The sequence below is a fragment of the Cervus canadensis genome, chromosome 1 (assembly GCF_019320065.1).
Source record: "Cervus canadensis isolate Bull #8, Minnesota chromosome 1, ASM1932006v1, whole genome shotgun sequence".
Taxonomy (NCBI): domain Eukaryota; kingdom Metazoa; phylum Chordata; class Mammalia; order Artiodactyla; family Cervidae; genus Cervus; species Cervus canadensis.
Window position 1 is genome coordinate 46,228,657 of NC_057386.1, and position 27,374 is coordinate 46,256,030.

Consider the following 27,374-nt stretch of genomic DNA (forward strand, 5'->3'; position numbering starts at 1 on the left):
AAGGTTAGACTCCTGCCCCAGCATGTGTTTGCTTTCTCCCCACCCTTCTTAAGCTCTAGGTCATTTCAGCCTTGGGGAACGTCCTTCGAACAATCCAAGGAAAACTGGCTTGGGTCTCCTCTTGGCAAGCTCCGTCTTGGTGAATTACAGGCTACTGGTTATGGCAGCCCTGCCTGGCTCCCAGGGGGACTTTTGTAGCCTCCTCGAGCAGGTGGGGCTCCCCTGGGGGGCTGGAGGCAGGGCAGGGGGTGTGTGGACCAACAGAACTTGGATGCCTGATGCAGTGATGTTTCATCCTGGGGAACTGGGCAGAAGGAGAAATGAAGGAGAAGTTGGCCCTCCACGCCAAATGATTCCTTAGGCATTTGGTCTCTGTCTCTTGCAGGTAGGACCTGGGTCCCCTAAACCTTTCTGTCAAATCCAAGGCAGAAAATAAGAACATGGTCTTTCTCAGCTTTGAGCTTAGGGCAGGATGGCCCAGCTTCCCCCTCGGCTTTGTCTCTGGCTGTTTCACAGGCACATCAAACAGGACTTGAACTCTGCACACTGGACCCAGGTTCTCTTCCTCCCTCAGCTTCCTCCTTTCGCCAGGTCTCTGTCTAGCACTGTCCCTTTCCTGAGCACAGACTCGCATTTTGGTTCCTGAGTGAGAGGGAGAGTCAGAGCAGCAAGGCTGTACATATGCTTGCTTCTCCGCTCCCTTGCAGTCCAAACAGCAGTGGTCTTCTAGGCATTCACTTCCTGCCTATGGGTGCCGCCTGCCCCACCTCCGGGCAGACACGCCTTCCCCTGGGCCCTGGAAGGCAGCCAAAAGGGACCCCACTGAAGGAATGTGAGTTCCGGGACCAGAGTCCTAGCTACAGCCCTGGCTCCATCCTGCTCTGCTGGTGTCCCCTCGGTCACTGGGGCTTGGCCAGAATGGTGGTACACAGAATGATGCATTTTGTTGTGGCTCTTACAAGGGTCCCGGCTTCCCTGATAGCTCAGTTGGTAAAGAATCTGCCTACAATTCAAGGGACTCCAATATTCTTGGGCTTCCCTTGTGGCTCAGCTGGTAAAGAATCTGCCTGCAACGCAGGAGACCTGGGTTCGATCCCTGATTTGGGAAGATCTCCTGGAAAAGGGAAAAGGCTACCCACTCAGGTATTCTAGCCTGGAGAATTCCATGGACTACAGTCCATGGGGTCACAAAGAGTTGGACACGACTGAGCCACTTTCAATTTCAAGGGTCACTGGGCCAGTGCCTCTCTGTAAAACCTGTCAGCTCATACTCTGCAGCCCTACATAGCCAAGCAATGCCAGGGAAACATTTCTAGAAGGCATTTTGAAGAGCAAAAGAAATACTCCAGCTGGGAAGGGAAAGCCCCTAAAACCTAAAAGCACTATGTAGAAGCAACAAGAAGTAGAATCCATTCATTTGTTCGTTCATTCATTTGACATATTTATCAAGTGGCTATCAAGAGGAGGGGCTTCCCAGGTGGCTCAGTGGTAAAGAATCTGCCAGCCAGTGCAGGAGACACAGGTTCAATCCTTGGATTGGGAAGATCCCCTGGAGAAGAAAAGGGCAACCCACTCCAGTATACTTGCTTGGAAAATTCCACAGATAGTGGAGCCCGGCAGGCTATAGTCCGTGGAGTCGCAAAAGAATCAGAAACGACCTAGGAACTAAACAACAACAACCAAGAGAATACAGCAAGGAACAAAACAATACAGGTTAAAAACATGCTGCCCCCATGGAGCTTCCATTCCAGACTTCAAGCAGAGGCTGGGCAACCTCTGCCCTAGAGAACGACAGCTGATGTGTCTCATAGACAGACAGGGGAAAGAGGCAGTGTTTTCCCTCGTCGTCTACCCTAGAAAACAAGTGACCCCGGGTCAGGTGGCACTAATACTCCGCTGTTGGGTCTGCCTTGTTTTGCAGGAGTGCGCTACAGCCAGCAGGGAAGCAATGAGGTCACTTCCTCCTCAACAATCAGTCACCATGGCAACAGCGCCATGGTGACTAGCCAGTCTGTTTTACAGCAAGTCTCTCCAGCCAGCCTGGACCCGGGCCACAATCTCCTCTCACCTGATGGTAAAATGGTGAGTACACCTGGGCCATTGTAGCTCTGGAGCTGATAAGATAAGAGGCAAAACAAACACAACTTCTCACAAGGCCTGCCTGAAACAATGAACCATTGTAGCCCCACAGGGGAAAATGGGGGCCGTCCAGAGTTGGAACGGAAAGGTAGAGCCAGTGACCCAGCCTCCGGCGGGTGGAAGAGGTGTTCGGTTTGAACCCAGCCAATAAATCTGACAGAGCCCTGCTCTCATTTTATTGATTGAATGCCTCATAAAGGAGCAAGCCGGGTGGGACCCTGTTTGTTTTGGGGCTGCCAGTGACATTTAAGTTGATAAAATGTTCATTCATCCCCAACCAGCCCCCAACCAACCCAGGGCCTCCAAAGCCAGATTTTTTAACCCAGAGAGCACCTCACTTTGAAACAAGCCCCCCCCCCTTCTCTTCAGCACTCCCCTGATGCTGCCCAAAAGGGTGAATGAAGTCAGGATTGAGTGGATGGCGGGAGGTGGCGAAGCTTCTGGCCCTGGGGTTTTGAAGGACCCTGGGCAGCAGTGAAGATCATAGCACAAAACGGTGGGTAGGGTGGGGCAGTGCTTGTTGTGGGGGGGGGGGCGTGGGAAACACCGACTTTGAAGTTTGCAATGACCGGGTTCCAATCCCAGCTCCGGCACTTAATAGCTGTGTAGCCTTGGCCAGGTTCTAAGCTCTTTCTTTCTCGTCTATAAAACGTGGGTAATAACACTAGGGTTGTTGGCGGAACAAATATGATAACATGAGAGGTACTCAGCACTGCGTTTGGGACGGTAAATATTCAGTGAATGACAGCATGCTGGTTCTTAGGTGAATATCAGTATTATTTTTCCCTCAATGACGTGTCCCCTAGCGGTCACCACAGCCCACCCTCAGATGTCAGCTGAACACCCCGGTGAGGAAGAGTCTAGTTGATGCTGAATTTTCAAGGTTCTAAGCCACAAGGGACAGCAGCGCACCCTGGGGAGGGTGGCTTCCGAGACAACACGAGCGTGACGACACTGGGAAGGGTAGGACGTGGAAAACTTGATTCTTCGGGTCATGCTCTGTGTTCCAGGGGAGGGAGGAGCTGCGGATTCCTGGCTCCCAAGCCCAAGGTGGAGCCCTGTACCCTCAAGGTGTCTGACCCAGAGGCAGGTGGGGGCCGGGGTGGGGGGCGGGGTAGGGAGCCGATGCCATTTTAGACCTTGACGTGTGCACCGTGTAGGCAACACAGGAATGGTGAGTCACAGGTGATTGAGTCCCCAGCTCCCTGGAGGAAAAACAAAGTGTAGTTTCCGAGGGGAGTGCCAACTCTAGTCTGGGGACCTGAACCCATGGCTTCCTGGTCCTGGGCTCTGCAACAGGAGAGACAAAAGATGCTCCCATGGGAGGCATTTTGCAGCCCCCTTGCCCACCCCTCATCCCTTAAGCTTCTTTGGCCGCCTCGTGAGACCCAAGGATTGCCCAGACTTCCCCGGAGGAGAGGTGGGGCCTTGAGGAAGAGATCATGGCTTCGCAGTGGAGGACATCTGGAGGGAGACCTCTCCTGTTGCTTGAAGGCCCTTGGTGTTTCCCTGTGAGCGCTTCTTTCCTTCCTCCTGAGAAGCAAACGGCCTCACCCAGGCTGGGGCGCTCCACAGGCAGCCTCAGGACACGCTCCTTTCTTCCTCTTCTGCTCGACAGCACCCTGATGGGCAGTCTGTTATTGGATTGATGATTGACCAGGACAGCACACCTCACCGTTAGCAAACACCTGGAAGCTTGTTTGCAGCGACCAGCTTTTCACTAGTTTCCAACACCCTGGCTCGTATGTTATGTCACTATCGCTGGATGCCCAAATTCAGGAGTCTGTTTTTGGTTAATATGTAACAAGCCCATCACAGATCTTGGTCCACCAAAGACAGAAGTGGAGAGTATGGTTAAAAATAACCCCGGCATGGGAACCAGTGTGCCCACGTCTTGGGCTGTGTTGTTTATCAGCCGAAGGATGGACGTTGCCTAATTTCAGTTTCCTCATCTGGAAAATGGGGGCTAACCATGCCTGCGTCACCAGGGTGATGCGAGGATCGCCTGTAATTTTGCTGTTTGGGGGCTGAGCCCCAGCCAGGGAATGATAGTCCCTGTGTGCTGACTTCAAGTAGAATGTGCATTTGAAATCATCCCCCAGGGATTGGTTTTGGAAACAAGGGTGACCCATTTGAGCTTTCTTTCGCACTCCAGGGACCCCATCCCATTCCGGAGTGGTACACATCCGCAAAGCGCTGGCCAGCTTTCAGGTTGCAGTCTGTGCGTGTCGAACCTTGCGTTTTAGAAAAGCCCACGCTGGATGCTCTCACGGCATCAAAGCAACAGACCCCCATGGTGAAAAGCTCAGCCCGAGAGGTAGATCACCCGCTCTTCATGGCCACTCTGCCACTTGCGCACATTTCTTAATTTCTCCAAACTTCCGTTCCCTTGTCTGCAAAGGAGGGGTAACAGTATCAACCTCGTAGGCAGTAGGCATGTGAAGCACATAGCAAAGGACAGCAGAAGGCAACGCTGATGCCATCCAAACTCTCCAGATCACCCTGTGAGGATGGTGACTGATACTCTTGGCAGCTCTCTGTCTTCCATCAGTCCTGGAGGCAAAGAGGTGATGGTTGCATTTTATTCACTTTTTTAATCTTTTTTTTTGATATGGATCATTTTTAAAGTTTTTATTGAATTTGTTACCTTATCAATTTTTTTTTTTTTTTTTTTGGCCTCGAGGCATGTGGGATCTTAGTTCCCCGACCAGGGATGGAACCTGCAGCCCCTGCATTAGAAGGTTTAGTCTTAACCACTGGACCACCAAGGAAGTCCCAATGGTTGCATTTTAGAGTAGGAAGAAACTTGACCAAGGTGACCCAAATAGGAAGGAGATAGAATTTGGGGTTGAGCAAAACTGGGTTTGAATTCTTGCTTCCTTGCTTACTAGTCAGGTGACACAGAGCTACTCTCTCGACTCTTTTGAGGCTCAGTTTACTTAATCTGTGGCAGTGGTTTAGTTGCTCAGTTATGTCCAACTCTTGCCACACCATGGACCGTAGCCTGCCGGGCTCCTCAGTCCATGGGATTCTCCAGGCCAGAATACTGGAGTGGGTTGCCATTCCCTTCTCAGGGGATCTTCCCGACCCAGAGATTGAACCCTGGTCTCCTACATTGCAGGCAGATTCTTAACAGACTGAGCCACACGGGAAGCCCTTCTTAATCTGTAAAACAGGGCGATAATCATAATGCCTTCCTACATGTGTCCTTATCTGTTGAGGACAACCAGTGAAGCCCTTTAGAAACCTTAAAGCTGGGGGCGGGGCTGAGAGGCCCAAGAAGGAGGCGCTGTGTGAGTACTTCTAGCTGAATCACGCTGCTGTGCAGCAGAAACCAACACACCATAGTAAAGCAATTATTCTCCAATTGAAAATAAAATTCTGCTTTACGTGAATGATTTAAAGAAAAGAAACACTAAAGCCATACACGCTCTAAGTTGTTTTTATTATTGGCACCCACTTTTCTCTTTCACCATTGAAACCAAACATTGAAATGGCAGAGATTACTGTCACTCCATTGACTTTCTGCAAAGGACTGCATTACTCAAGAGAGTCTGAAGGCAGGTCACTGATTTTTTTTTTTTTTTTTTTTATGACTCTGACATTTTGAAAAACAAGTCCGGCAAACAAGCTGGTTCTCTCTTGTTTGATGTGGTCAGAATTCCTTCTTGGTCACATGACCCCTAACTCACAACGTGATGCTCATTTTAAAAACACAAACAAATCTGTTTGGGTTTTTTTCTTTCTTTCTTTTTCAAATTCACTTGGAAGCTATGGGATTGATCAGAAGGGCAGGCAGGAGATAGTGTCTTCCAGGGGTACTGGTGCGAGAGCTATAATCTGAGGCGCTCTGGGTCACAAGGAAAAGGCAACTCAAACATCTGATGTATGTATCCCAACCCTAAGCCACCTGTGAGCATTCCTGGTGCCATCAAGAATGTCTGGGTTAGTTCAGAGTGAGGGGGGAACAGTCCTTTCTTAGTAATAATTTTTAAAATTATGTTAAAACCACAAAAAGTAAGCTACTTAATCATGAATAAAAGTATGTTGTGTGTATGTGTGTGTTGTGTGTGTGTAAAACTGAAAGCTCCTTATAATTCATGGGGAAATAGTGGAAGTGTTTCTAATAACATAGAATCAAATTAAGCATGTCTGTTACATCTGTTACTGGTTAATACTATTCAGAAAGTTCTAACCCGTGCAATATGACACATAGACGTATTACCACTAGCAAGGAGGAGAGACCTTTTTAGCATTATATGCTTATAATGCCATTATATATACACTTGGGAAAATGACAGTCATTAAGGAAAAGACAGTATTAGGAATAAATGAAAGGATTCAATCCTTAATAAAAGGAAGCAGAGTGGCCTTGGATAAAATACACAAAACTCAGTAGCTTTCTCTTACTAATCTGTCATTAAAATATAATAATGAAACAGTGTGGGAGTACCTGGGACCAAGCCTTATTTAGTAGCTTTGTCATTACAATAGTGGCTCCTTGAAAGAAAAAAAAGGGGGGGTTTTTGTTTGTTTGTTTTTAATGTATAGTAGAGATTTGGGAAGAGTAGAGAAGCCCAATAATGGATAATGACTGATCTCCCCCAGACAGACCTTAGTAATAATTGCAGGGAAAAAGCCCTCTATAAAAAGTAAGAACTTGAATTTTAGAGTCAGACAGACCTAGGTTTGAATACCAGAGGTATCATTTATTAGGTTGTTGGTTGTTGGTTCTCAGGCAATATGCATCTTTACTCTGAGCCTGTTTTTTCATTCGTGAAATGGGAGTGGCAGAAGCATCTGCCTCATGGGTATAGTGAGGTTTGTGAGTTAATACATGAGTAGTGTTTCCCAGATCCTATACTCAGTGAAAGCTTCCATGCACTCTGGGCCCTAGACCTGGGCCCTAATCTGCTACACTTGGGAATCCCAGGACATTTCTCCAGTTATTATTTGTAGCAATCACATATTTTTAGCACCAATCGTATAGACAGCATAGAGCGGAACAGAGGATGCTTTTTTTTCCCTTTTTTATCCATTTTTAATTTTACTTTTTAAACTTTTTTATTTTACATTGAAGTATAGCCAGTTAACAATGTTGTAACAGTTTCAGGTGGATAGCAAAGGGGCTCAGCCATACATATCCATGTATCCATTCTCCCCCAAACTCCCCTCCCATCCAGACTGACCTGTGACATTGAGCAGAGATCCCTGTGCTACACAGTAGGACTTTGCTGGTTATCCATTTTAAATAGAGCAGTGTGTGCATGTCCATCCCCAACTCCGTAACTGTCCCTTCCCAGCATCCTCCCCTCCTGAAAACCATAAGCTCATTCTCTAAATCTGTGAGTCTGTTTCCAGAACCATTTCCAACATGAACCAGTGACAATCATATCACGTGGGCTGAAGAATCTCTAAGGCAGGCTAGTGACTCAAAGGAAGTCAACAAAAATGCACATGAGGGAAGGGATTATGGTCAATATTACTTACCTCTCTCGCCTCTGTATCTAGAACAGTGCCTGTCCCTCAGTTGGTGCTTAATAATTGTTACTGAATGAATGCATGAATGCACCAGTGAGTTAGCTGTGCCAAGGAATTGCTAAGTGATGTCATTTTGGACGCTGCTCTTCGCAACCTGGGTTCCACTCACGCTGCTCTTGTTTTTTCTCTCCTGCAGATCTCAGTCTCAGGAGGAGGTTTGCCCCCTGTCAGCACCTTGACGAATATCCACAGCCTGTCCCACCACAATCCCCAGCAATCTCAAAACCTCATCATGACCCCCCTCTCTGGAGTCATGGCCATTGCACAAAGTAAGCTCTGTTCTTGGTCAGAAAACTTGGGGGCAGGGAGGAGTGCTTTGGGAAATGAGTCAACCTGATTAAAAAAAACAAAAACAGTAAAGAAGATATTCTTCCAACTCATCCACCACTTATAGATTTGATTCAACTCATTTCGTTCCTTATCTCTCTCTTCAAGATTTGGATTGTTCAGCCTGAAATTAGAAGAAATTAGGGAATGGAGTTGAATCTGGGTCATAGCTCACCAGCTGTGTGTCTTGGGTCAAATCATTGCATCTTTATGAGGGTCAGTCTTCTCATCTGTAAAATGGGTTGTTGGGACAATCCAATGACTGGGTATGTAGACATGCTTGTACGTTGATAAAGTATGAATATGTATAATATTGTAGCTTATATTTTTGTCCAGTGTTCGTTCCTATCCCTGAGTATGTGGTGGGTTTTCCAGGAGGTTGGGTTGTGCTGATTTTTCTTTGTGTTGTTTGAGGTAGGGTAAGACATGAGGTGGAGTAAGACTTGATGAAAGTGAAAGAGGAGAGTGAAAAAGTTGGCTTAAAACTCAACATTCAGAAAACTAAGATCATGGCACCTGGTCCTATCACTTCATGGGAAATAGACGGGGAAACAGTAGAAGCAGTGTCAGACTTTATTTTTTGGGGCTCCAAAATCACTGCAGATGGTGACCGCAGCCATGAAATTAAAAGACGCTTACTCCTTGGAAGGAAAGTTATGACCAACCTAGATAGCATATTAAAAAACAGAGACATTACTTTGCCAACAAAGGTCTGCCTAGTCAAGGCTATGGTTTTTCCAGTGGTCGTGTATGGATGTGAGAGTTGGACGGTGAAGAAAGCTGGGCGCCGAAAAATTGATGCTTTTGAACTGTGGTGTTGGAGAAGACTCTTGAGAGTCCCTTGGACTGCAAGGAGATCCAACCAGTCCATCCTAGAGGAGATCAGTCCTGGGTGTTCATTGGAAGGACTGATGCTGAGGCTGAAACTCCAATACTTTGGCCACCTGATGTGAAGAGTTGACTCATTGGAAAAGACCCTGATGCTGGGAGGGATTGGGGGCAGGATGAGAAGGGGACGACAGAGGATGAGATGGCTGGATGGCATCACCGACTCGATGGACATGAGTTCGATTAAACTCTGGGAGTTGGTGATGGACAGGGAGGCCTGGCGTGCCGCGATTCATGGGGTCGCAAAGAGTCGGACACGACTGAGCGACTGAACTAAACTGAACTGAAGACATGAGGGGCTCCCTTCTTTTTTTTTAAATATAAGATTTAGTAATTGATTGATCTTATTTTGGACATGCCCCCATGACATGGCATGTGGGATCTTAGTTCCCCAACTAGGGATTGAACCTGTACCCCCTGCAGTGGAAGTGCAGAGTCTTAACTATGGGACCACCTGGAAAGTCCATGGGCTTCCTTCTTAATGGGGAATTCTGTATGGTCAAATGAGACCTCTTTGGCAGGTGGTGAAAACATACTGAGAAGGAACTCTGCAGGAAACTGTCTAGCATCTCTGAGCCTTGACAGATTTAAAGAGAAATAGATTGTTTATGCCCAGGCCTGAAGATAGAGCGAGGCATCAGGTCCTTCCCACCCTGGGGGCTCACCTCCCACAGCCAACCTGTCCCTATCCATCACAGATGGGCCCTTTCAGCGCAAGAAGGCTGCCATGGGTGTGCCTGTGGGTGCCACTCTCAGAGTCATGATGTTGATGCGTATTCAGTGTATTTTCTGCCTTGTGTTGACAGCTCAGGCCAAGTCTTCCCTGTGATCCAGGGAGCATCCATGAGAGGTTTTGGGGGAGAGCTATGGGAGGTACATTTCCCATCTTTCTTCTACCCTGGGGATCACCCGCTGTCTTCGTGGCCTCCCTGTGTCCAGTGCCCACATGAACCACTTATTAATTTGTTCCTGCCTTTTTCGCTTCTCTATCCACTCTCCCTAAACCTTATCTAGCCTCAGATCACTTCTGAAGGAATGGACTTATGTGCTCCTTGAGGGCAAAACAGAGCCAGGCCCATAGGAGTCACCTGAATTTATTGAATGAGTATATTTGGCCCCCTGTCTGTCCTCAGCTGCTGGGAAACTGATGCCCTCCCCACTTAGCTTTATAAAAGGAACCTTTAGAGGTCTCACAAAATAAAAAAGGTATTTTAAATTTGCTGCCTTTTCATGGGGCCGTCTCCAGGAATATGGTAACCGCACTAAAACCAGGGTTTGAGAATGAGATCAGATTCCTGAAATCAGCTTGCTTGACTTCTAGGAGATTTTATTAAAAGGCCCATGGATAAGATATTGCATCTCTATTTCTACAACCAAAACTATACACAAACTGTCCCACTTACCGTCTTTCTTTGCACCTCCAGCTTTGGCTGACACACACGGTTCTATATTTTCTTAAGCACTATGTGAATTAAAATTTTCCCTGGAGCTGTTACACATTTTTTTTTCATTTTGCTCCTCCTAATTTTTCGCACCTATAATTCTCTACCTTCTCACAATAATCTTATTCTCCTATTGCAGACAGCCAATACCAGAGTGCACTGACCTTAGATGGGTGTGTGTGTGTGTGTGTACTTGGAGTGGGGAAAGCACGAAGCATGATGAGAGGGTCACCAGCAAACATTGTTGAGACACACAGTCCTACCCCAGGGAGTGTCAGGATGAAGAATCGGTTATGGAGTCCAAGCTTGTTCTGCTGTCTGCACCACAGGCCAGTAAATCGAGAGACAAGTTGTTGAGTAATAAATAGCCAACTCCTATCCTGTTGAGTGGGGCTTCCCAGGTGGCGCTAGTGGTAAAAGAGCCTGCCTGCCAATGCAAGAGACATGAGACAAGGGTTCGATCCCTGGGTTGGGAAGATGCCCTGGAGGAGGGCATGGCAACACGCTCCAGTATTCTTGCCTGGAGAATCCCTTGGACAGAGGGGCCGGGCGGTGGGCTGCATTCCATAGGGTCACAAAGAATCAGACACGACTGAAGTGACTTAGCACGCACATCCTGTTGAGTATGTGGGCCCTGCTTGGTCACTGCAGAGGCCCAAGGAGAACATGATAACAGACTCCCCAGCAGTGCCAATTCATCATTCCCTACTCACCTGTTGGACTGGATAACATGCTTCTTAAGCAGGAACCAGTGCCCAGAAAACAGATGGGGAAGCCAAGAGTCACACTCCGCAGGAGCTCGAATGACATCAGTGGCTTTCAATCCTGGAACTGAGGCGCGTTAGGGGCACAGCCTGTGTTGAAAATAAAATTCCTGGGCCTCACCTCCAAAGGGTCTGACTCATTCTGTCTTGGGTGGGGCCAAGGAATGTGTATTTCTTAAAGGGCTCCTCAGGACAACTCAAAAACAATAGGCTGGTTGCAGAACTAGGTCCTCCAATGTCATCCACTCTAGATGGCATCATTTGCTTTTCTAGGCAGAGACTTCCTGAAAAGAGCAATGGCGATGGTCTTGGGGAGAAAAACAGCAAATCCATGGGGCTCCCTTGGAGTCTGAGACCTTGTGGGAAAGTTAGGAAACAGGAGATCAAGGTGTCAGGTGAGACAGTGCCTGGAGGGGAAGCTGAGCACCTGGGGAGTTAGAGATAAGTTGTAGATCAGAGGACCCCTCCTTCCCAGCCCCACCCAGGAGAGCCAGGAGGGGGCTTATTCCCCTTCCCTTCTCTGCTCACCTTTTAGGTTTCTGATAACAGTATCAGCTAAAGCTCTGCACAGGCCATTGTTGAGGCCTCTGTGCTATCCCCACAGAGCATTTCCACCTCCTGTGAACCTGCTTATGGAACCCTCTCCATCTCAGGAAAGGCTCTTAGGTGTCTTTTCCCGCATCTGCCTAGGAAAGAGATCTTTTTTCTGGGTTTCCATCTTCAGCTTGTTCTACCCCTCCCCCCACCATCTCCCAGAAAAAAGTGAAACAAAGTGGAGTCACTCAGTCGTGTCTGACTCTTTGCGTCCCCATGGACTGTAGCCCACCAGGCTCTTCTGTCCATGGGATTTTCCAGGCAAGACTACTGGAGTGGGCTGCCATTTCCTTCTCCAGGGGATCTTCCCAACCCAGGGATTGAACCTGGGTCTCCCTCATTGCAGACAGGCGCTTTACCATCTGAGCCACCAGGGAAGCCCCCCCCCCCCAAATGAGGTCAAATCAAAGGAACCTTGGCAATGCCAAGAAAGAAGTTGGGAGTATCTTTCCCCTCATCCTCCCATCCCCAGCCCCACCCCACTTCAGCTACCTGCCCCAGAATCCCACCCATGGAGCCAACAGAGGGTGGGTACCAGGGACCTGATCTTGGCAGCACTGGCTCCAGTTCTAAAGAGACCTCAGGATACAGACACAATACAGAACCACAGAGGTCCCCGTCCTCCAGAACAGAAAGATGGCAACACCTACTGTAACCACCAGCCTTCAACTTATTGCTTCCTCCTTCCAGTAACGTGGTCTTTCCATTGCCTGTGCTGCCAGATGAGACACACTTACTTCACAGACTGGCTGAGTCGCTGTGTTTTATCCCCTGTCTGCTCTGGTTAAGAGGATGAGCATCTGACCTCTCTCAGGTCATTGCACAGCCAGCCGAAGGAGGGTCTTCAAGCTGCACACCTCTAGGACTGCAGAGGAGGTTTTGTTTTTTATCAAAACATGGGCCTCTGCACACTCCTGCCCCCTGCTGGACAGACATATCTGGGCGGTAATCTGTACCTTAGTGTGGACGCCTTTAACTCAGTCCTGAGTGCACCAGGGCAAGCCTCCCTCAGAGCCAGGCATGGATGAAGTGGGCAGATATGCTGCTGTGGTTGTTCAGTCGCTCAGTCGTGTCCAACTCTGCAGCCCCTTGGACTGCAGCATGCCAGGCTTACCTGTCCTTCACTGTCTCCCAGAGTTTGCCCAAGTTCATGTCCACTGAGTCAGTGATGCCATCCAACCATCTCATCTTCTGTCATCCCCTTCTCCTGCCTCCAGTCTTTCCCATCATGAAGGTCTTTTCCAGTGAGTGGGCAGACACAGAACGCTGCAACCCCAAGGGGGCTAAATTTGGGAGTTCAGAGGACAACTCCGGGGAAGCTTCAGACCTCAGTCAGGTCGTTGAAACCCCATTTCCATCTACAGCTGTCTGTGGAATGTGGGCGAGTCACCTTATCTCTCTAAGCCTCAATTTTTCGGTCTATAAAATGGGTCTATAAAAATCACTTCCTGGGCAATCGCTTATGTAATGGTCTCAACCCAGTGCTGGCAAACAGCCGGGGCTTGGTTGCTGACCGTTCAAGTCTGTTCGCCTTTGCTCACCCCTGAAGCCGTCTCTGATCCTTCCTCTCGTTCCCACAGGCCTCAACTCCTCCCAAGCTCAGAGCGTCCCCGTCATCAACAGCGTGGCCGGCAGCCTGGCAGCCCTGCAGCCCGTCCAGTTCTCCCAGCAGCTGCACAGCCCCCACCAGCAGCCCCTGATGCAGCAGAGCCCCGGCAGCCACATGGCCCAGCAGCCCTTCATGGCTGCGGTGACGCAGCTGCAGAACTCACACAGTAAGGACCCGGGCACGTCGGGGAGGGAGCGCCAAGGGGCCTCAGCAGCCAGCATCTTCACTCTCTGGGTCTGAATCATCTTGGAAACTTCCTGATTTGGTCACTTTTCCCTACTTGTGACCAATCAAGACAATTTCTTTCTTTCATTTTTTAAAAAATGTGTTTGGCTGCAATGAGTCTTCGTTGCGGTACATGGGCCCTTCAATCTTCGTTACAGTACATGGGATCTTTAGTTGCAGTGTGTGGGGGGATCTAGTTCCCAGACCAGGGATTGAACGTGGGACCCCTGCATTGGGAGCACGGAGTCTTAGCCACTGGGTCACCTGAGAAGTCCCAAGACAATCTCTTTTTTTTTTTTTTTTTAGTTCTACCACTTTATTGCTACCAACCCATTTCCCTCCACCTTCATGCACACATGCTCAGTCATGTAACCCCACGGACTGCAGCCCGCCAGGCTCCTCTGTCCCTGGACTTTTCCAGGCAAGAATACTGGAGTGGGCCAAAACAATCTCTTAAGCACAACTCTTACGCGATGCTGTGCCTTTTCTGGTCCTCTTCTCTACCCCTGGAATTCCCAGGGGAGATTTTGCAGAGGACAGTTAAGGCCGAAATGGGAAGAGAAGCTAGAGATAGCGATCTGGGGAGGTAAGGTAAATGTGGGACGAACCCATGCCCCCTTTCCCACCCTGGTTCCCATGAAAGAGATCCTCAGGCAAGCATACCCCTTTTCCCAACGAGCCTCAACTTAGCCTTTTCAGTCCAAAATTCCAGGCAGCTGTTATCAGATGATCAGACTTGGCATATAACTTGCCTCCTAACTGTCTTCTCTGAATTTGAAAAATCTTCCGGAGTCCCCACACTCTCTGATTTCCACATCCTAAACATGTCTAATCGAGAACCATCAACATGGGTGGAAAAAACCACCTGCACACAGAACATTAGCGTTTCTGCCCCACACAGAGAGGCTGCTTCCCACCCCCGGTGTTTTCACCTCCCCTAAGACTACCTTTCAACCATTTAGCTTTGGGAATGCTTTTGCCATACTGAGCAGCATGTGAGATCTTAGTTCCCCAACTAGGGATCGATCCTGTGCCCCCTACCTTGGAAACATAGGATCCTAACCACTGGACCCCCTGGGAAGTCCCCCTTTCAACCATTTACTTCCCACCCACCCCTAGCCCCCATTTCTCCCCTCCTGAGCCCCAGAGCCCCAGCCCTCTGGCTATGTCAGGCTATAGGCCCTTGCCTCCGAGTCTGGGGAGCGAGCATGGGGAGGATGGTTTTCTGTCTTCCAGCACAACCCCATGGACACACTTGGGCTGCCTCTGGAATAGAGCAATAGTCTTGCATCAGACAGGCCTAGGTTTAAATCCTGGCTCTGAGCCTTAGCAGCTATGTAGCCGGTGGTAATTTCCTCAGCCACTCTCAACTTCAGTTTTTTCATCTTAAAATGGAAATAGTGTGCATGTGGAGTCACTATGAAAGTGAAACAAAAGGAGGTATGAACTGTGTTTGGTAAGCTTTAAGAGTTATTAAAATGTGGACTTCCCTGGTGGTCCAGTGGTTGAGACTTCATGCTTCCAGTGCAAGGGGCGTGGGTTTGATCCCTGGTTGGGGAACTAAGATCCCACATGCCATGTGGCCAAAAATTTTGAAAAATAAATATTTAAAAAGAGTTATAAAAATGCAAATAGTTATTTATTAATGGTGTCTAATAGGAGGAGGCAGGGGTAGGAAAGAGGATTTCAGTTTCTCTTCTGGCTGCGAGTCTGAGGGGCAGCAGCTAAGTTCAGCCTCCTTTTACGCTCGGGGCTCCATCCCGCCCCAGGCCTGCAGAGCTGGTTTCTGTGTACCATCTCACATTCCAATCACATTTCCGTGGCTTTTAAAAAATCTGCCACAGCCTGCAGCAGAGCCTGGGACCACATGTGTTACACTGTCCTTCCTTCCCGGTCCTGACAGCGTGCTCCCCCCGCCTCACCTGGGCAGGATTCCTCAGCGGCGAGGCTCGGGTAGGACAGTCAGAGAGGGGTCATCAGCGACCTGTGGGCTGCCGAGGCCCCGCTGTCCTGGCTGGCTCTGAAGAGAGAGCTCGTGGGGCCCCAGACCAGGAAATAACCAGCCTCCCACCAAGGGAAGGACAGGCTGAGACAGCAGGCTGTGACCTTCACCCCCATTCCCTACTGGAGGACTCCTTGGTAGAACAAGCTGGTCCCTCCCTTAAGGCCAAACATCCACATGCTTTCTGGGCTGGTCATGTGACCTGGAATTTACATGAATCTTATGGATGAACTCACATGAGTCAAAGGTTCCAGATCTGGTGGACACATACTGGAAAAACAAAAAGTGAAAACCACATGCTTCTGGAGCTTTTATTGGAATCTAGGCTCAGGGAGCTTCCCTAGTGGCTCAGATGGTAAAGAATCCACCTGCAATGTAGGAGATGTGGGTTCAATCCCTGCGTCAGGAAGATCCCCTGGAGAAGGGAATGGCAACCCACTCCAGTATGGAGAATCCAATGGACAGGGGAGCCTACCTAGAGGGCTACAGTCCGTAGGGTCATAAAGAGTCGGACACGACTGAGCAACTAACACTTTTGTCCATCATACTTCATTTGTGTGATGTCATAAGGCATTTTAGTGCAAACTGGGACAGCCCAAAATCATACAAGTAATGACACCCATGTCTACTTAACAATTATTAATCAATCTACAATTGCTAGCATGAGACCTGGGACTTGAATCACTACAGAAATAGTAAGCAAACAGGCCAGCTCCTTCATTTTGCCAGCTACTAAGAACTTTTTCATACTTAAATTCTCAGCTGCACCACATATGCCCCAGGATCAGTTGTGTTTTGGGGTTTTGTTTGTTTGTTTGTTTTTGAATATTTATTTATTTATTTGGCTGTGCCAATCTTAGTTGCAGCATGTGGGACCTAGTTCCCTGACCAGGGATCGAACCCTAGCCCCATGCATTGGGAGCATGGAGTCTTAGTCACTGAACCACCAGGAAAGTCCCAGGATTACTTGCTGTAACCAGGCATCCAATACTTTGAAAGTCAGGGGGAAAGAAGTGCTCCCACCACAGAAGCACTGTCCACCTCTATGTACCAGGCACTGTGGAAACCTATTTATCTATTTGGTAAAGTGCTTTAAACATGATCTCTTTTAATCCTACAACAGGTATCATTCCCATTTTACAGAGGAGGAAACTGAGGCTAACTGAGTTGATTAAGGAGCCAGGATTTAAACACATGGCCATTCTTTTTGATCACATCACACTGCCTTGCCCAAACATAACTACCGCCCACCACCACCCCCTTTTATCTGCCTGGGGAGAAAGGAACAGTAGTGTGGGATGAGGGATGGTCTGTAGCTGTGCCTACAGTCTTGCTCCTTGATCTTGTCTTCACTCTCTCTGCAGTGTACACACATAAGCAGGAGCCTCCCCAGTATTCCCACACCTCCCGGTTTCCATCTGCGATGGTGGTCACAGATACCAGCAGCATCAGTACGCTCACCAGCATGTCTTCCAGTAAACAGGTAATGCCGGCAAGAAGGTAGGGGCGGGGAAGGGATGACTATGACTACTGATGTGCAGAGAGCGTGACGAGTGTGGACTCAGCCTCAGTGTGGTCCTTCTGAGGCTCCCCTGGTACTTTCTAAAAGAATCCCTGAGGTCACAAGGCAAAGAAGATGGGCCACAGGCTGAAGGGGCTTATTGCTCCCCTAGCATCCCTAACAAGAGCACAAGAGTAGCGAGTGCAATCAGCTGCTGGAGACTGGATTATACAGAGCCTGTAGGCACTGAGGTTGAGGATCCCCAGTGGATTGGTCATGATCCATGGACAGGGTGTTTCCAAGGAGGACTCAGAAAGTCAGACCCTCTGGAGTCTCATGCTTTCTTTGCAAGAGGGATCCCTGAGGATTTCCCATCAGTTAACGAATAGAGAAAACGAACAGTGAGTCAGAGGTCCCAAGTCTGATTCACCCAGTTCAGAACTCATCCTGAACCCCCAGTGCTGTAAGCTCCAGAAAATGACCCAATTCTTCCAACCCATGGGGACTCCCCAGTAGACAGCCTGGCCTTATCAGGGGCCCGTGTTCACTTGGTGTTTTATAGAGAAGCTCAGAATCAGCTTCCTGGTGCATTGAAAGTGGGGAATCCAGAGGCTTAGTCACCATTTCAGTTGATGACTAATTCCCACCTCCACATACCTAGAGGGAGGGGATGAGGGTTAAGATGACCCGTGGTGAAGCCACAGCTTGGGCAGCTGGACTCAAACGAGACGCTGAGAGTTAGGAAACAGGACAAGACGTCTGAACACAGGTTGAAATTCCAGAGTAACACAATAGGACCTTTTAGTAGCTGGGGTCTGTGCAGTGTGGGAACTGTTTGGCCTTTATTGATTGCTAGATAAGTAGGTGACAACCTTGAACTTCATGTCAGAGGCTCTCGGCAGCATTTGGTCCTGTGGATGGTCTTTTTTTTTTTCCCCATCAAATCACACTTCATCCAATGCCATGTGCTCCTGAGCAAGTTCTTTCATGGGCTCAGCCTTCTCTGTTCTTCCTTTGCCCCATCTCTTCCTGGTCCTGCAGTGTCATGAAATAGGTGGATTCAGTTCCTGGCTTTGCCACTTGCTGGGTGACCTTGACCTCCCTGACCCTTCACTTTCCTCATCTCTAAAACAAGTCGTAGCATCTGCTTGTTCTGTGGATTTGATGATGCTGTGTAGATTAAGTGCCTGGCACATCTTGGGTGCTGAAACACACATGACCTAGTCCTTCGAGCTGTAGAATGAGGTGGGATAGGGAGGGAGAGGTGTGTGAGACCCACTTTGCTACCCTTCTCTCACCCATTGGAAGATGAAAGGACAGCCCCTGTTGCCCTGCCCTTCGACTCCCGTGCGATTTCCCACTCTTTGTAGTGAGCAGGGAAAACATTTATCTGTGCTCACCAATCTCAATCAGGGGGGCAGCCAGGCGCAGCAGCCCTGCTTGGGAATACCTTCCCCTTTGAAAGGTTTATCAATCCATCTGCCGCTTGGGCAGCCCTGGATGGGGCTGTGATTAATGATTCCTGTCTTTCCCAAGTTGGCTTTGATGCTTACTTGTTGAAACAAGTCCTCTGCATTCAGGAAATAGCCTCTTAATCAAAACGCTTCGAGATGCTCTCTGAGATGCTGTACCAGCCCCCAAACGGGACCAAGTGGCCAGCCGACCTTGATGCCACATGAACGACCCTCTAGAACTACTGTGAAGTCATCTCGAAACCCCCAGACATTTCAGGAGTCTGACGATAGACTCACAGTTCTATAGGATGATGACAATGACATTCAGTAAGGCTGACACTCTTCATGTAGTGCCGTATGGTTTACGCCTCTCGTGAACATTATCTTGTTTTCTTTTTGCCAAAACCTCCTAAGAAGTACAAAGAAATAAACCAAGGCTCAGAGATGCAGGGTAACCTGCCCAAAGTCACAAGAGATAATATGCTTGGACTGAGCTTCCAGACTTTTGTCCTTAGATTCTAAATCCTGGACTTTTCCCACTTAAACAGTACTTGTCTTCCAATACCGATCTTTCTTTATTTTTCACTGCACTGGGTCTTCATTGCTGTGCGCAGGCTTTCTCTAGTTGCAGAGAGCAGGGACTAGTCTTCCTTACAGGACAGAGGCTTCTCGTTGAGGTGGCTTCTCTTGTTGCAGAACATGGGCTCTAGGGCTCATGGGCTCCGTAGTTGAGGCACAGGGACTTAGTTGAGACAAGGCTTGTGGGACCTTATTTCCCAGACCAGGAATCAACCCTGTGGCCCCTGCATTGGCAGGCGGATTCTTAACCACCGGACCGCCGGGGAAGTCCTGGCAATACCCGTCTTTAAAATGCCCATGGTAATCACTGCTCTTGTGGTATGTAACAGTCAGGAACAAGAGTAAAAATTAAACCTACATAACTATATTCCAGTCAGGAAACTTTCTTGCTTCAAACAGCAGGAGAAGAGAGGCTAGGAAAGATGGAATGAAATGAGGAGGGTGAAGATGCTGCCTCCTGGCAGCAGGAGGAACCCAAGGTGATGAAAAGTTGTACAGGCTCTGTTCTGAAGGTAAAGGGTCAGAAGTGAGTTTCAGAAGGGAATTGGTGGCAATTCTGCTTTTTTGTTGTTTGAAAGTGTTCTTTTCCAAAAAGAATTTCAAGACTATTGCTAGGAATCAGGGGCCCATGACGTAAGGAGAGGAAGATTCCTTGGCCAAATGTGTTGGGGGAACAGCCGGGTTTAACAGAAACCCCACAGGACAGGGCTTCTCAGAATCTCTCCTGTGCCAATGTGGGCATTGAACCGGGACCCATCCTGGGCAGGGCTGCTTTAGAGGCATCATAGAATGCTAGGAAAAGCCAACGGGTCTGAGCCAATCCTGGCTCCTTCACACCTGCTCCGTGACCTTGGGCAGTTAATTCAGGGCTGTGAGTCTGTTTCTTCATCTCTGAAGGGGAAGCTCCCCCCTCCCTCATACAGAATATTCAAAGTGCCTGAAGATCATGCCTGGTACTGAGTCATATGCTCGAAGTGACAGCTTCCTCCCTCTTCCTACCCCTTTCTGTCTGTAATCCCTTAGAAGGCACCTTCCATTAGCTCCTTCAGTATTGAACTCACTGCTTGGTCTGCACGTGGCCAAAGGAGGTTCTGACAATAACATGTCTCAGGGTTAGGACCATCTCTCTGGCACATCCTGCCTCCTGGGCCGGGGCTCCAGATCCCTGCTTCCCACTCTCCTGCTGCACAAGGATGCCCTTTCACCCACCTCCCAGGAAAAAAAGCCAATAGTTCAGGGCCTTTCAAAGCACCCAAGCCCTTCGTGTATGGCCAAATGCCTGGGCTTTAGTAAATGTTCAGTAACTATGAATGAGTGAAAGAATGAGTGAATGAATGAATGAATTCAAATCTAGCGTTTTTTTTTTTTTTTTAGTACCTCCCATTTGCCATGTAGCACTCCAGGTGCTTTTCCATCTTACCTTTAATGGCTAACCCTCCTGCAAGGTAGAAATTTTTAAGCCTAATTTACAGAGCCAAAAACGGAGGTTCAAAGATGGGGCAGAATCTGGCTAAGCATACAGGATGGTAAATCTGGAGCTAGAGTTCCAGTCTTTGGTTCTTCTCACTCCAAATCCACTCAACAACACTCACCTTCTAAGATCCATTTTTGAAGTGCTCATAAAAATGACTCAAGGTTATGCTGACCTGAGAGTAAAGCCAGGATTTGACCTGGTCTCCCAGTGTTTTCCATCGTCAAGACAGGCATGCCGCAAGACCTTGTGGATCATGTTTCAGAAATCTCAGGCTGGAACTTTCTTGCTGGGAATCCTTGGCAGCTACTGCCCTCTGTCCTTTCCAGAGCCTGTCTCCCGCCCCCACCCCCACCCCCAATGAGTCCTGGCGAGTTACCATCTGAGTGGGTCTCTGCCTGAGCCTCCTGCAAAAACAACAGCCCTCCAGCCTGGAAACCAGACCACAGCAAGCACCAGCCTTAGCTAGAACAAGTGTGGGCAGGCTGTGAGCAGACTCCTGTTTCCACAACTCTACCCACCGCTCCACTTCCTAGTTTATATAGAGGGAGGTCAGGAGAGGACCACCCCCTCACCCCACCCTCTGCCCAGAGCAGTCACCCGTCAGGGGTGCTGATGAGAAGGAGGTGGGCAGCTTCATCATAAGTCCCTGAAGCTGCACCCACCCTGCCACCCCCTCCTACCCCTTCCCCACCCACTCCCGACTTTCCCCACTGGTGTGAGGCAGTGTGGGCTTGATGGTGAAGAGTCATTAGACAGACCCCATCCCCAGCTTCTGCCACTTTCTACCCATGTGACCAAAGGCGAAGGTCCAGCCTCTCTGAACTTCAGTTTCCTTACCTGTAATATGAAGATAACGATTCCTCCTTTGTGGGATCATTGAAAGGGCAAAATGCAATAAAACTTGTAAAACACTCAGCTCAGTGCTTGGCTGGGAACACCCAGTCTGTGGCAGCTGGGTCAACCTTGGCTTTCCCTAGGGTAACCTTGGGTGTCTTTCGAGCTTAGGAAGGAGGATTTTAAATGGCAAAGGGCATTTATTTCCCCCTGGTGTCCCACTCAGAAGATAAAAGGCAGTAATCTTACATAGTGGGTTTTCTGTTGAGACATCCTGGGCAAGTCACTTAAAATCTCTCTAAGCCTCAGTTCCCTAATCTAAAACACTGGAAGTATAGTCATTACTTGTAATGAACAGAACTATCATTAATCTAACTTAATAGATTATTAATAATCATCTGTATTCACTGTCTCCACTTCCTCACCCCCAATTCTTCTTATTTTTATTGAGGTATAGTTGCTTTATTCTCAGAGTTTCAACATAGCAATTCACAATTTTTAAAGGTTGTACTTCATTTACAGTTATTATAAAATATTGGCTGTATTCCAGTATCCATGCTGCACATTAGATCCTTGTGGGTTATTTATTTTATTCATAGTAGTTTGTACCTCTTAATCTCCTCTCTTGTCCCACCCCTCTTCCCTCTCCCCACTGGTAACCACTGGTCTCTTCTCCATATCTGTGAGTTTGTCTCTTTTTTATTATATTCACTAGTTTGTTGTATGTTTTAGATTCCACATGTAGTGACACCATACAGTATTTGTCTTTCACTGTCTGACTTATTTCACTAAAACATGATGCCCTCCAAATCCATCTATGTTGCTGCAAATGGTGAAATTTCATTCTTTTTTATGGCTGCATAGTATTCTATTGTATATACCCAGGGTGGGGGGCTGGTGTACAGAGACCTGTACACCCCCACAGTTCTCTCTTGAGAGCATTCCAGGCTGGCTTTTGTCCCCACATTCCTGAAACCCCTCTTGTCCAGCTCATTAATATCTCCACGTTGCCAGATCCAGTGGCTACTTCTCAATCTCTATCTTTGACATAGCCAATCACTTCCTCTTTTTCTCTCTTGAGTCTTAGGACATTACCCATTCCTGGTTCTCCTCCTGTGGCACTGGCCACTCCTCATTTCCTTGGCTGCCAGCTCATCTTTGCAATATTTACTCGTTGAGGGGCCCTGGGACTCATTCTTTGGCCTCTTCTCCTCCATGTTTATTCCTGGGTGATCTCCAGTCCCATGACTTTGGATCAGATGTACACGACCATGGGTCTTATCATTCTATCTCCAGTACTGACCTCTCCCTTCAGGGCGGATTCACAAACCCAGTGCCTCTTTGGCATGTACAGGTGCATGCCTAATATACCTCACCAGCATCTCGGATCGAATCTGCCTAACACAGCAGCTCTTCATTTTGCCCCAGTTTCTCCTGACCCAAATTGCTTTCTGCTTGGACTTGTCCATTTCCAAAAATGCCATCAGTTGTTCAGGTGAGACTCCTGAGAGTACCCACGATCATTTCACACCCCGCATCCCACATCCCGTCCATCAACAAGTTCTGCTAAGGGTCCTTTGAGATGCATCCTCCATCTGACTGCTTCTCACCCACCCCATTAGTCTTGTGCTCCTGCAGGAACTCCCCATTCCTGCCCCAATGGAGTGGGTATGCTCTGTTCTCCGCTCAGCAGCCAGAGTGGTCTCTGAGAAAGGAAAATCCATCATGTCACCCCCACCTCCCCGCCCCTGTCAAAAGTCTCCATTAGCATCTGTTTGTAACCAGACTGAAGCAGAGACTTCCAAGACCCTATGCGGTCAGACTGAAGCCTCTCCTTCCTCTGTCCCTCGGCTTCAGCCAAACCAGAGCTGAAGGGCTCCCACCACAGGACTTGTGCCCCTGCGGTACCTTCTGCTGGAATATACGTTAGTGTGCATCTTTGCATATGCTTGTTGCATTCAGCTCAAATCTCAAAGAGTGGGGGAATCACCTCCCGACCCCCCCTACATAATTTCTTCCCTCTTTCCTCTAGTCTTTGTGACCTTTTACCTTGCTTCTTTTTCGAGAGTATTCATCTCCTCCTAAACTTTTATGTTATGCATTTCTTAACTCATTCATTGTTCGAAACTCTCACTAAAATGTCAGCTCAGTGGGGGTGGGGACAGAGTCCTGTTCACAGCTGCATGCCCAGCGCCTGCGAAAGTGCTGAGCATAGGGAAGGCCCACAAAACCGTGTTAAATGAATGAATGACGATTACCTGCCTCAAAGGCATGATGTGAGAATTCTATGGAATGATGCATGTCAAGGCATTCCTTAGCAATGCAGCCTGACACACAGTAGGACCTTGGTAAATGTCAGCTCTTCCCATTATGGATCAGATCTTCTTAGGGTGAGGATATCCTTAAGAATCCGCCAGCCGCCCCACCCTCCAGACGGAGAGCTCTGTAGTCACTCAGGGACCCCCAGGCAGGGTCCCCACGGGGCTGGCTGAGCCGGGCCTCTGTTCTGAGGGAGCCCAGCGTGCCCCTTATCAGATGTTTGTGTTTAGACTCTGAAGGGGGCAAATAACTCTCGTTCCTTTGACAACATTTAGGGCTCTGCCACCATTTTATTATGTGAGCAAACATTTGATAGCTGGGAAGCCCATCCCTAATGACAGGTCATAGAATCTCGCTGGCGTCTGCTTATCTGTTCTTGGTGTTTGCTCTTCCATTGAAACCTGTAAGGTCACAAGCCGTTTTCTCTCTCCTCCACCTGAAATCTGAAAATTGGAAAAAGCTTGATAGGGAGGAATAAAGAGACTGGAGAGAGCAGGGGTGGGTGGAGGGAGGAAGAGGAGGCAAAGGATATCAGAGGACCCTGCCCAGGAGTCAAGAATGCAGAAGGGCCAGAAACCTGTCTCTGCACATGGACGCAGCACTCAGCCCCATTCTGAGGAGCACTGGGGGGGGTCAGGGGGTGGGGTGGGGGACGGGGAGCAGCTCAGACCGGGGCACCCCAGGCAGCTTAACAAGGACCAGGTGTTGTACCAGCACCATGGGGAGGACAGCATTACTAGCAGCCCATCTAATCCCTCAATGACCTTCATTATAAAGGTGGGGAAACCAAGGCCCAGAGAAAGGAGTTTGGACAAAAGCAAAGCTCGTAGGGACTTTTCCCTAGAGGTCCAGTGGCTAAGACTCCACACCCCAAGGCCAAGCGCCCGGGTTTATCCCTGGTCAGGGAACTAGATCCCACATGCTGCAACTAAGAGTTCGCATAATGGAAAAAAAAAAAAGAGTTCACATGCCATAGCTGAGATCTGGTGCAACCAAATAAATAAATATTAAAAAAAAAAAAAAGCTAATAGAAGGCTCTTAACCTTGGTGTAATGTAAAGAACACCAGCTGGGAGGTCTCCCAGAATTGGTTTGAAACTCTGGCCCCACACTCTCCTAATTCCAAAACCTTGGGCAATTCCTGGACTCTCTTTGACCTTGCTTTCCTAATCTGTAAAATGGACATAATAGCAGCCCCATACAAGGCTATGGCTGGGAGAACTGGTTAATGGGATAATAGTGGGATAAAAGGCCTTTAACAGTGTGATAGATATGTGAACGTGTTGTGTGGGTGTGTGTGTCTGTGTGTGGAGGGGGGAGTGACTGAGGGGGGGAGTCTTGAGAAAATGAACCATTAAGTCAAAGGGCAGAACCTTCCTCTGAGGTGACAACAAAGGGGAAAGGGAAGAAAGAGAAGCAAAGAGGGGGGAAAGGGACTCCCCGGAAGGAAAACGCGAGCTCTAATCTTCCATGATAGTTGAGATGAGCAAGGCCCATGGCTCTGGGAGTGGAGGCTGCCCCACATGGGGGTCTGGCTCTTCTCAGGGACTCCTCCATACTGGGTCTCCTGCCCCAACCCACCCAGAAGCCTGGTCTCAAAGGCCTTTAGCCCTTGGATCCCAGTCCTCTGATTTCTTGTCTTGCTAGTAGCAAGCATTATAGAAAGCACTTTGCCATTTCCCACACTCCTTCCGGGTGGAGTGTTAGCACGTGGTGATTCTCTCTTGTGCTCTGTGGCCTTGGGGCTGATCATAGACCGGCGGCATCAGCCCAGCCTGGGAGTTGATTAGAAATGCAGGTTCTTAGGCCCACCCCCTGCCCACTGAGTCAGAATCTACCTTTTAACAGGATCTCTGCTACTCCATTTGGGAAGGGATCTGGGGGACCCCTGCTCTTAGAGGTCTTAGGAAGAAACCCTTACTTCCTTCAAAAGCAAAAGCTCCCCATCCAGCTGTCATTGCCACCAAACTGAGCAATTTATAAAAAGCACTCTCACAGGAAGAGGAGTCCCATTTCAGGATAAAGGTCAGCAAGTTATGACTCTTTCAAGGCCATTGGCAATTCACTTCTCTCTTCTGAGGTGGCCAAGGAATCCGGCTCCCAGATGTTCCTAAAGGGTGTGTGTTTCAGAACCAGCCCTGCAGGACTCTGAGGGCACAGGGTCCCCACACCTCCAGCCTCCAGCTCTCTGCTGGTTGAGTTGGGTCTCAGCTCCCCCAGACAAGCCAGACGCTAGGGGCCTAGGTCCCCGCCAGAGGCACACAGCTGAGCTGTCTCTCCTCTCTCTCTGCAGTGTCCTCTCCAAGCCTGGTGATGCCCACACATCACTTGCTTTGTGCACAGCGACAAAGACCCTTCTTTTCCACACCATCACCCTCCGGGCAGCTGTCACGGAGAAGCGCAGCGACCCAACACGCAGCATCTGCTGGAGGTCCCTGCTCACCTGCTGTCCTGCCGGCGCCTCGGACACTCGCTCTGAGAGGCGCAGCCCCTTCTATGCAGTATTGTCATGATGCCTCTCCCAAGAAGTCGGGTCTGTCCTAGAGGCAGGAGACAGAAGCGGCGGAAGAGGAAGAGAGAAAGCCGTAGCGTCTGCATCACTCTCTTTCATCGAACAAACTGAAGTGAAAACTTGAATCTGTTACTGAAATGAGAAGAGGAGGACACGTGCTATTGAACTGAGCCAAACACTGTAAATATCAGCCACCTCCCCCTGTCCTGCCCCCCCAATCCCGGCTGATCTGGAGATTTCTTTTAAAGAAGTAAATTTGTCCAATGGGTGTAAACTATAAACTACTGTAATTAAGTGCAATTTCCACCCTCTACTTCCTCTCCCCTCTGCCCTGAATATAATACTAAAGCGTCTATCGATTTTCTCTGTAAAGGTCAGAGTTGAATTCTCAAAGTGATTTGCCCCCTCTCTCGTCCCCCACGGAGAAATACCTAAGGCAGAAGTGAAGCCCTTGACCCACTTCCTCGGCCCTGGACACACACAGAGACTGTGTATTTTGGACTGACTGCCAGCTCACTCTGATCTCCTGATACCAAGACACACCTCTGGGTCCCTGGAATGGCTGAACAGACTGTCAGAGTAGTGTCTTAGCTTCCGGAAGAGTTGGGGGACCAGCCAGGACAGTCCCAGGAAACCCCAAGGCTGGCTGTTTGATAGCACAAAAAAAAGTTGCCCTTTCAGAAAACCTCCCATTAAAACAATTTATTTTATCATGGCCCGGAGTCTCGTATTTCTGCCTCTGATGCTTTCCCTGCCTTGGTTTCTCCAAGAATCCCTGTCCCCTTGTCTTCTTGGAATTTTCCACTTACTCCATGGGGCTTGCTGCTGCATGTCCCATTGTCTTTAGGCCGGCCTTATTGCTGAGGTAAGAAAAGTTTTTTCCCCCAGTCAGACTCCAGTACTTTGTCTTTCTATGACTCATCGGAGTAGACATGGAGCCAGCTCTCGGTGACTGTTGGTCACAGGAACAGAGGAAAAAGTAGGAAGTGTGGAATCACCATGGGTAACATTGTCAGCTTCATTTTAAGCATGAACTCCAACCTTTCTTCCCTCCCATAGGGCTGTTAGTCAGGAGAATGGCTCCTGTGGGTATCACCTCCTGCCTGGGTAATTGCCTCCAGTGAGGATGCTAATGAAGACAAACAGTCCAAAAGGTGAAAAGCCAGAGGAC

The 27,374-nt window shown here is 48.8% G+C and overlaps 1 protein-coding gene across 5 annotated transcripts in view; it reads left to right on the top strand.

Annotated features, from left to right (window-relative positions):
* HNF1B (HNF1 homeobox B) overlaps window positions 1–26,918 on the top strand; it is a 63,150-nt gene extending 36,232 nt beyond the window's left edge. For 2 of the 5 annotated variants that reach the window (XM_043481440.1, XM_043481449.1), the window contains exons 5-10: window positions 1,922–2,082; window positions 4,295–4,456; window positions 7,814–7,949; window positions 13,276–13,470; window positions 16,896–17,014; window positions 25,985–26,918. In XM_043481440.1, coding sequence (XP_043337375.1) covers window positions 1,922–2,082; window positions 4,295–4,456; window positions 7,814–7,949; window positions 13,276–13,470; window positions 16,896–17,014; window positions 25,985–26,005 — 794 coding nt within the window. In that variant the 3' untranslated portion in view covers window positions 26,006–26,918. The remainder of the gene's footprint in view (window positions 1–1,921; window positions 2,083–4,294; window positions 4,457–7,813; window positions 7,950–13,275; window positions 13,471–16,895; window positions 17,015–25,984) is intronic. The other 3 variants (XM_043481467.1, XM_043481474.1, XM_043481456.1) reach the window with 2 other exon arrangements.
* Window positions 26,919–27,374: the final 456 nt, after the last annotated feature.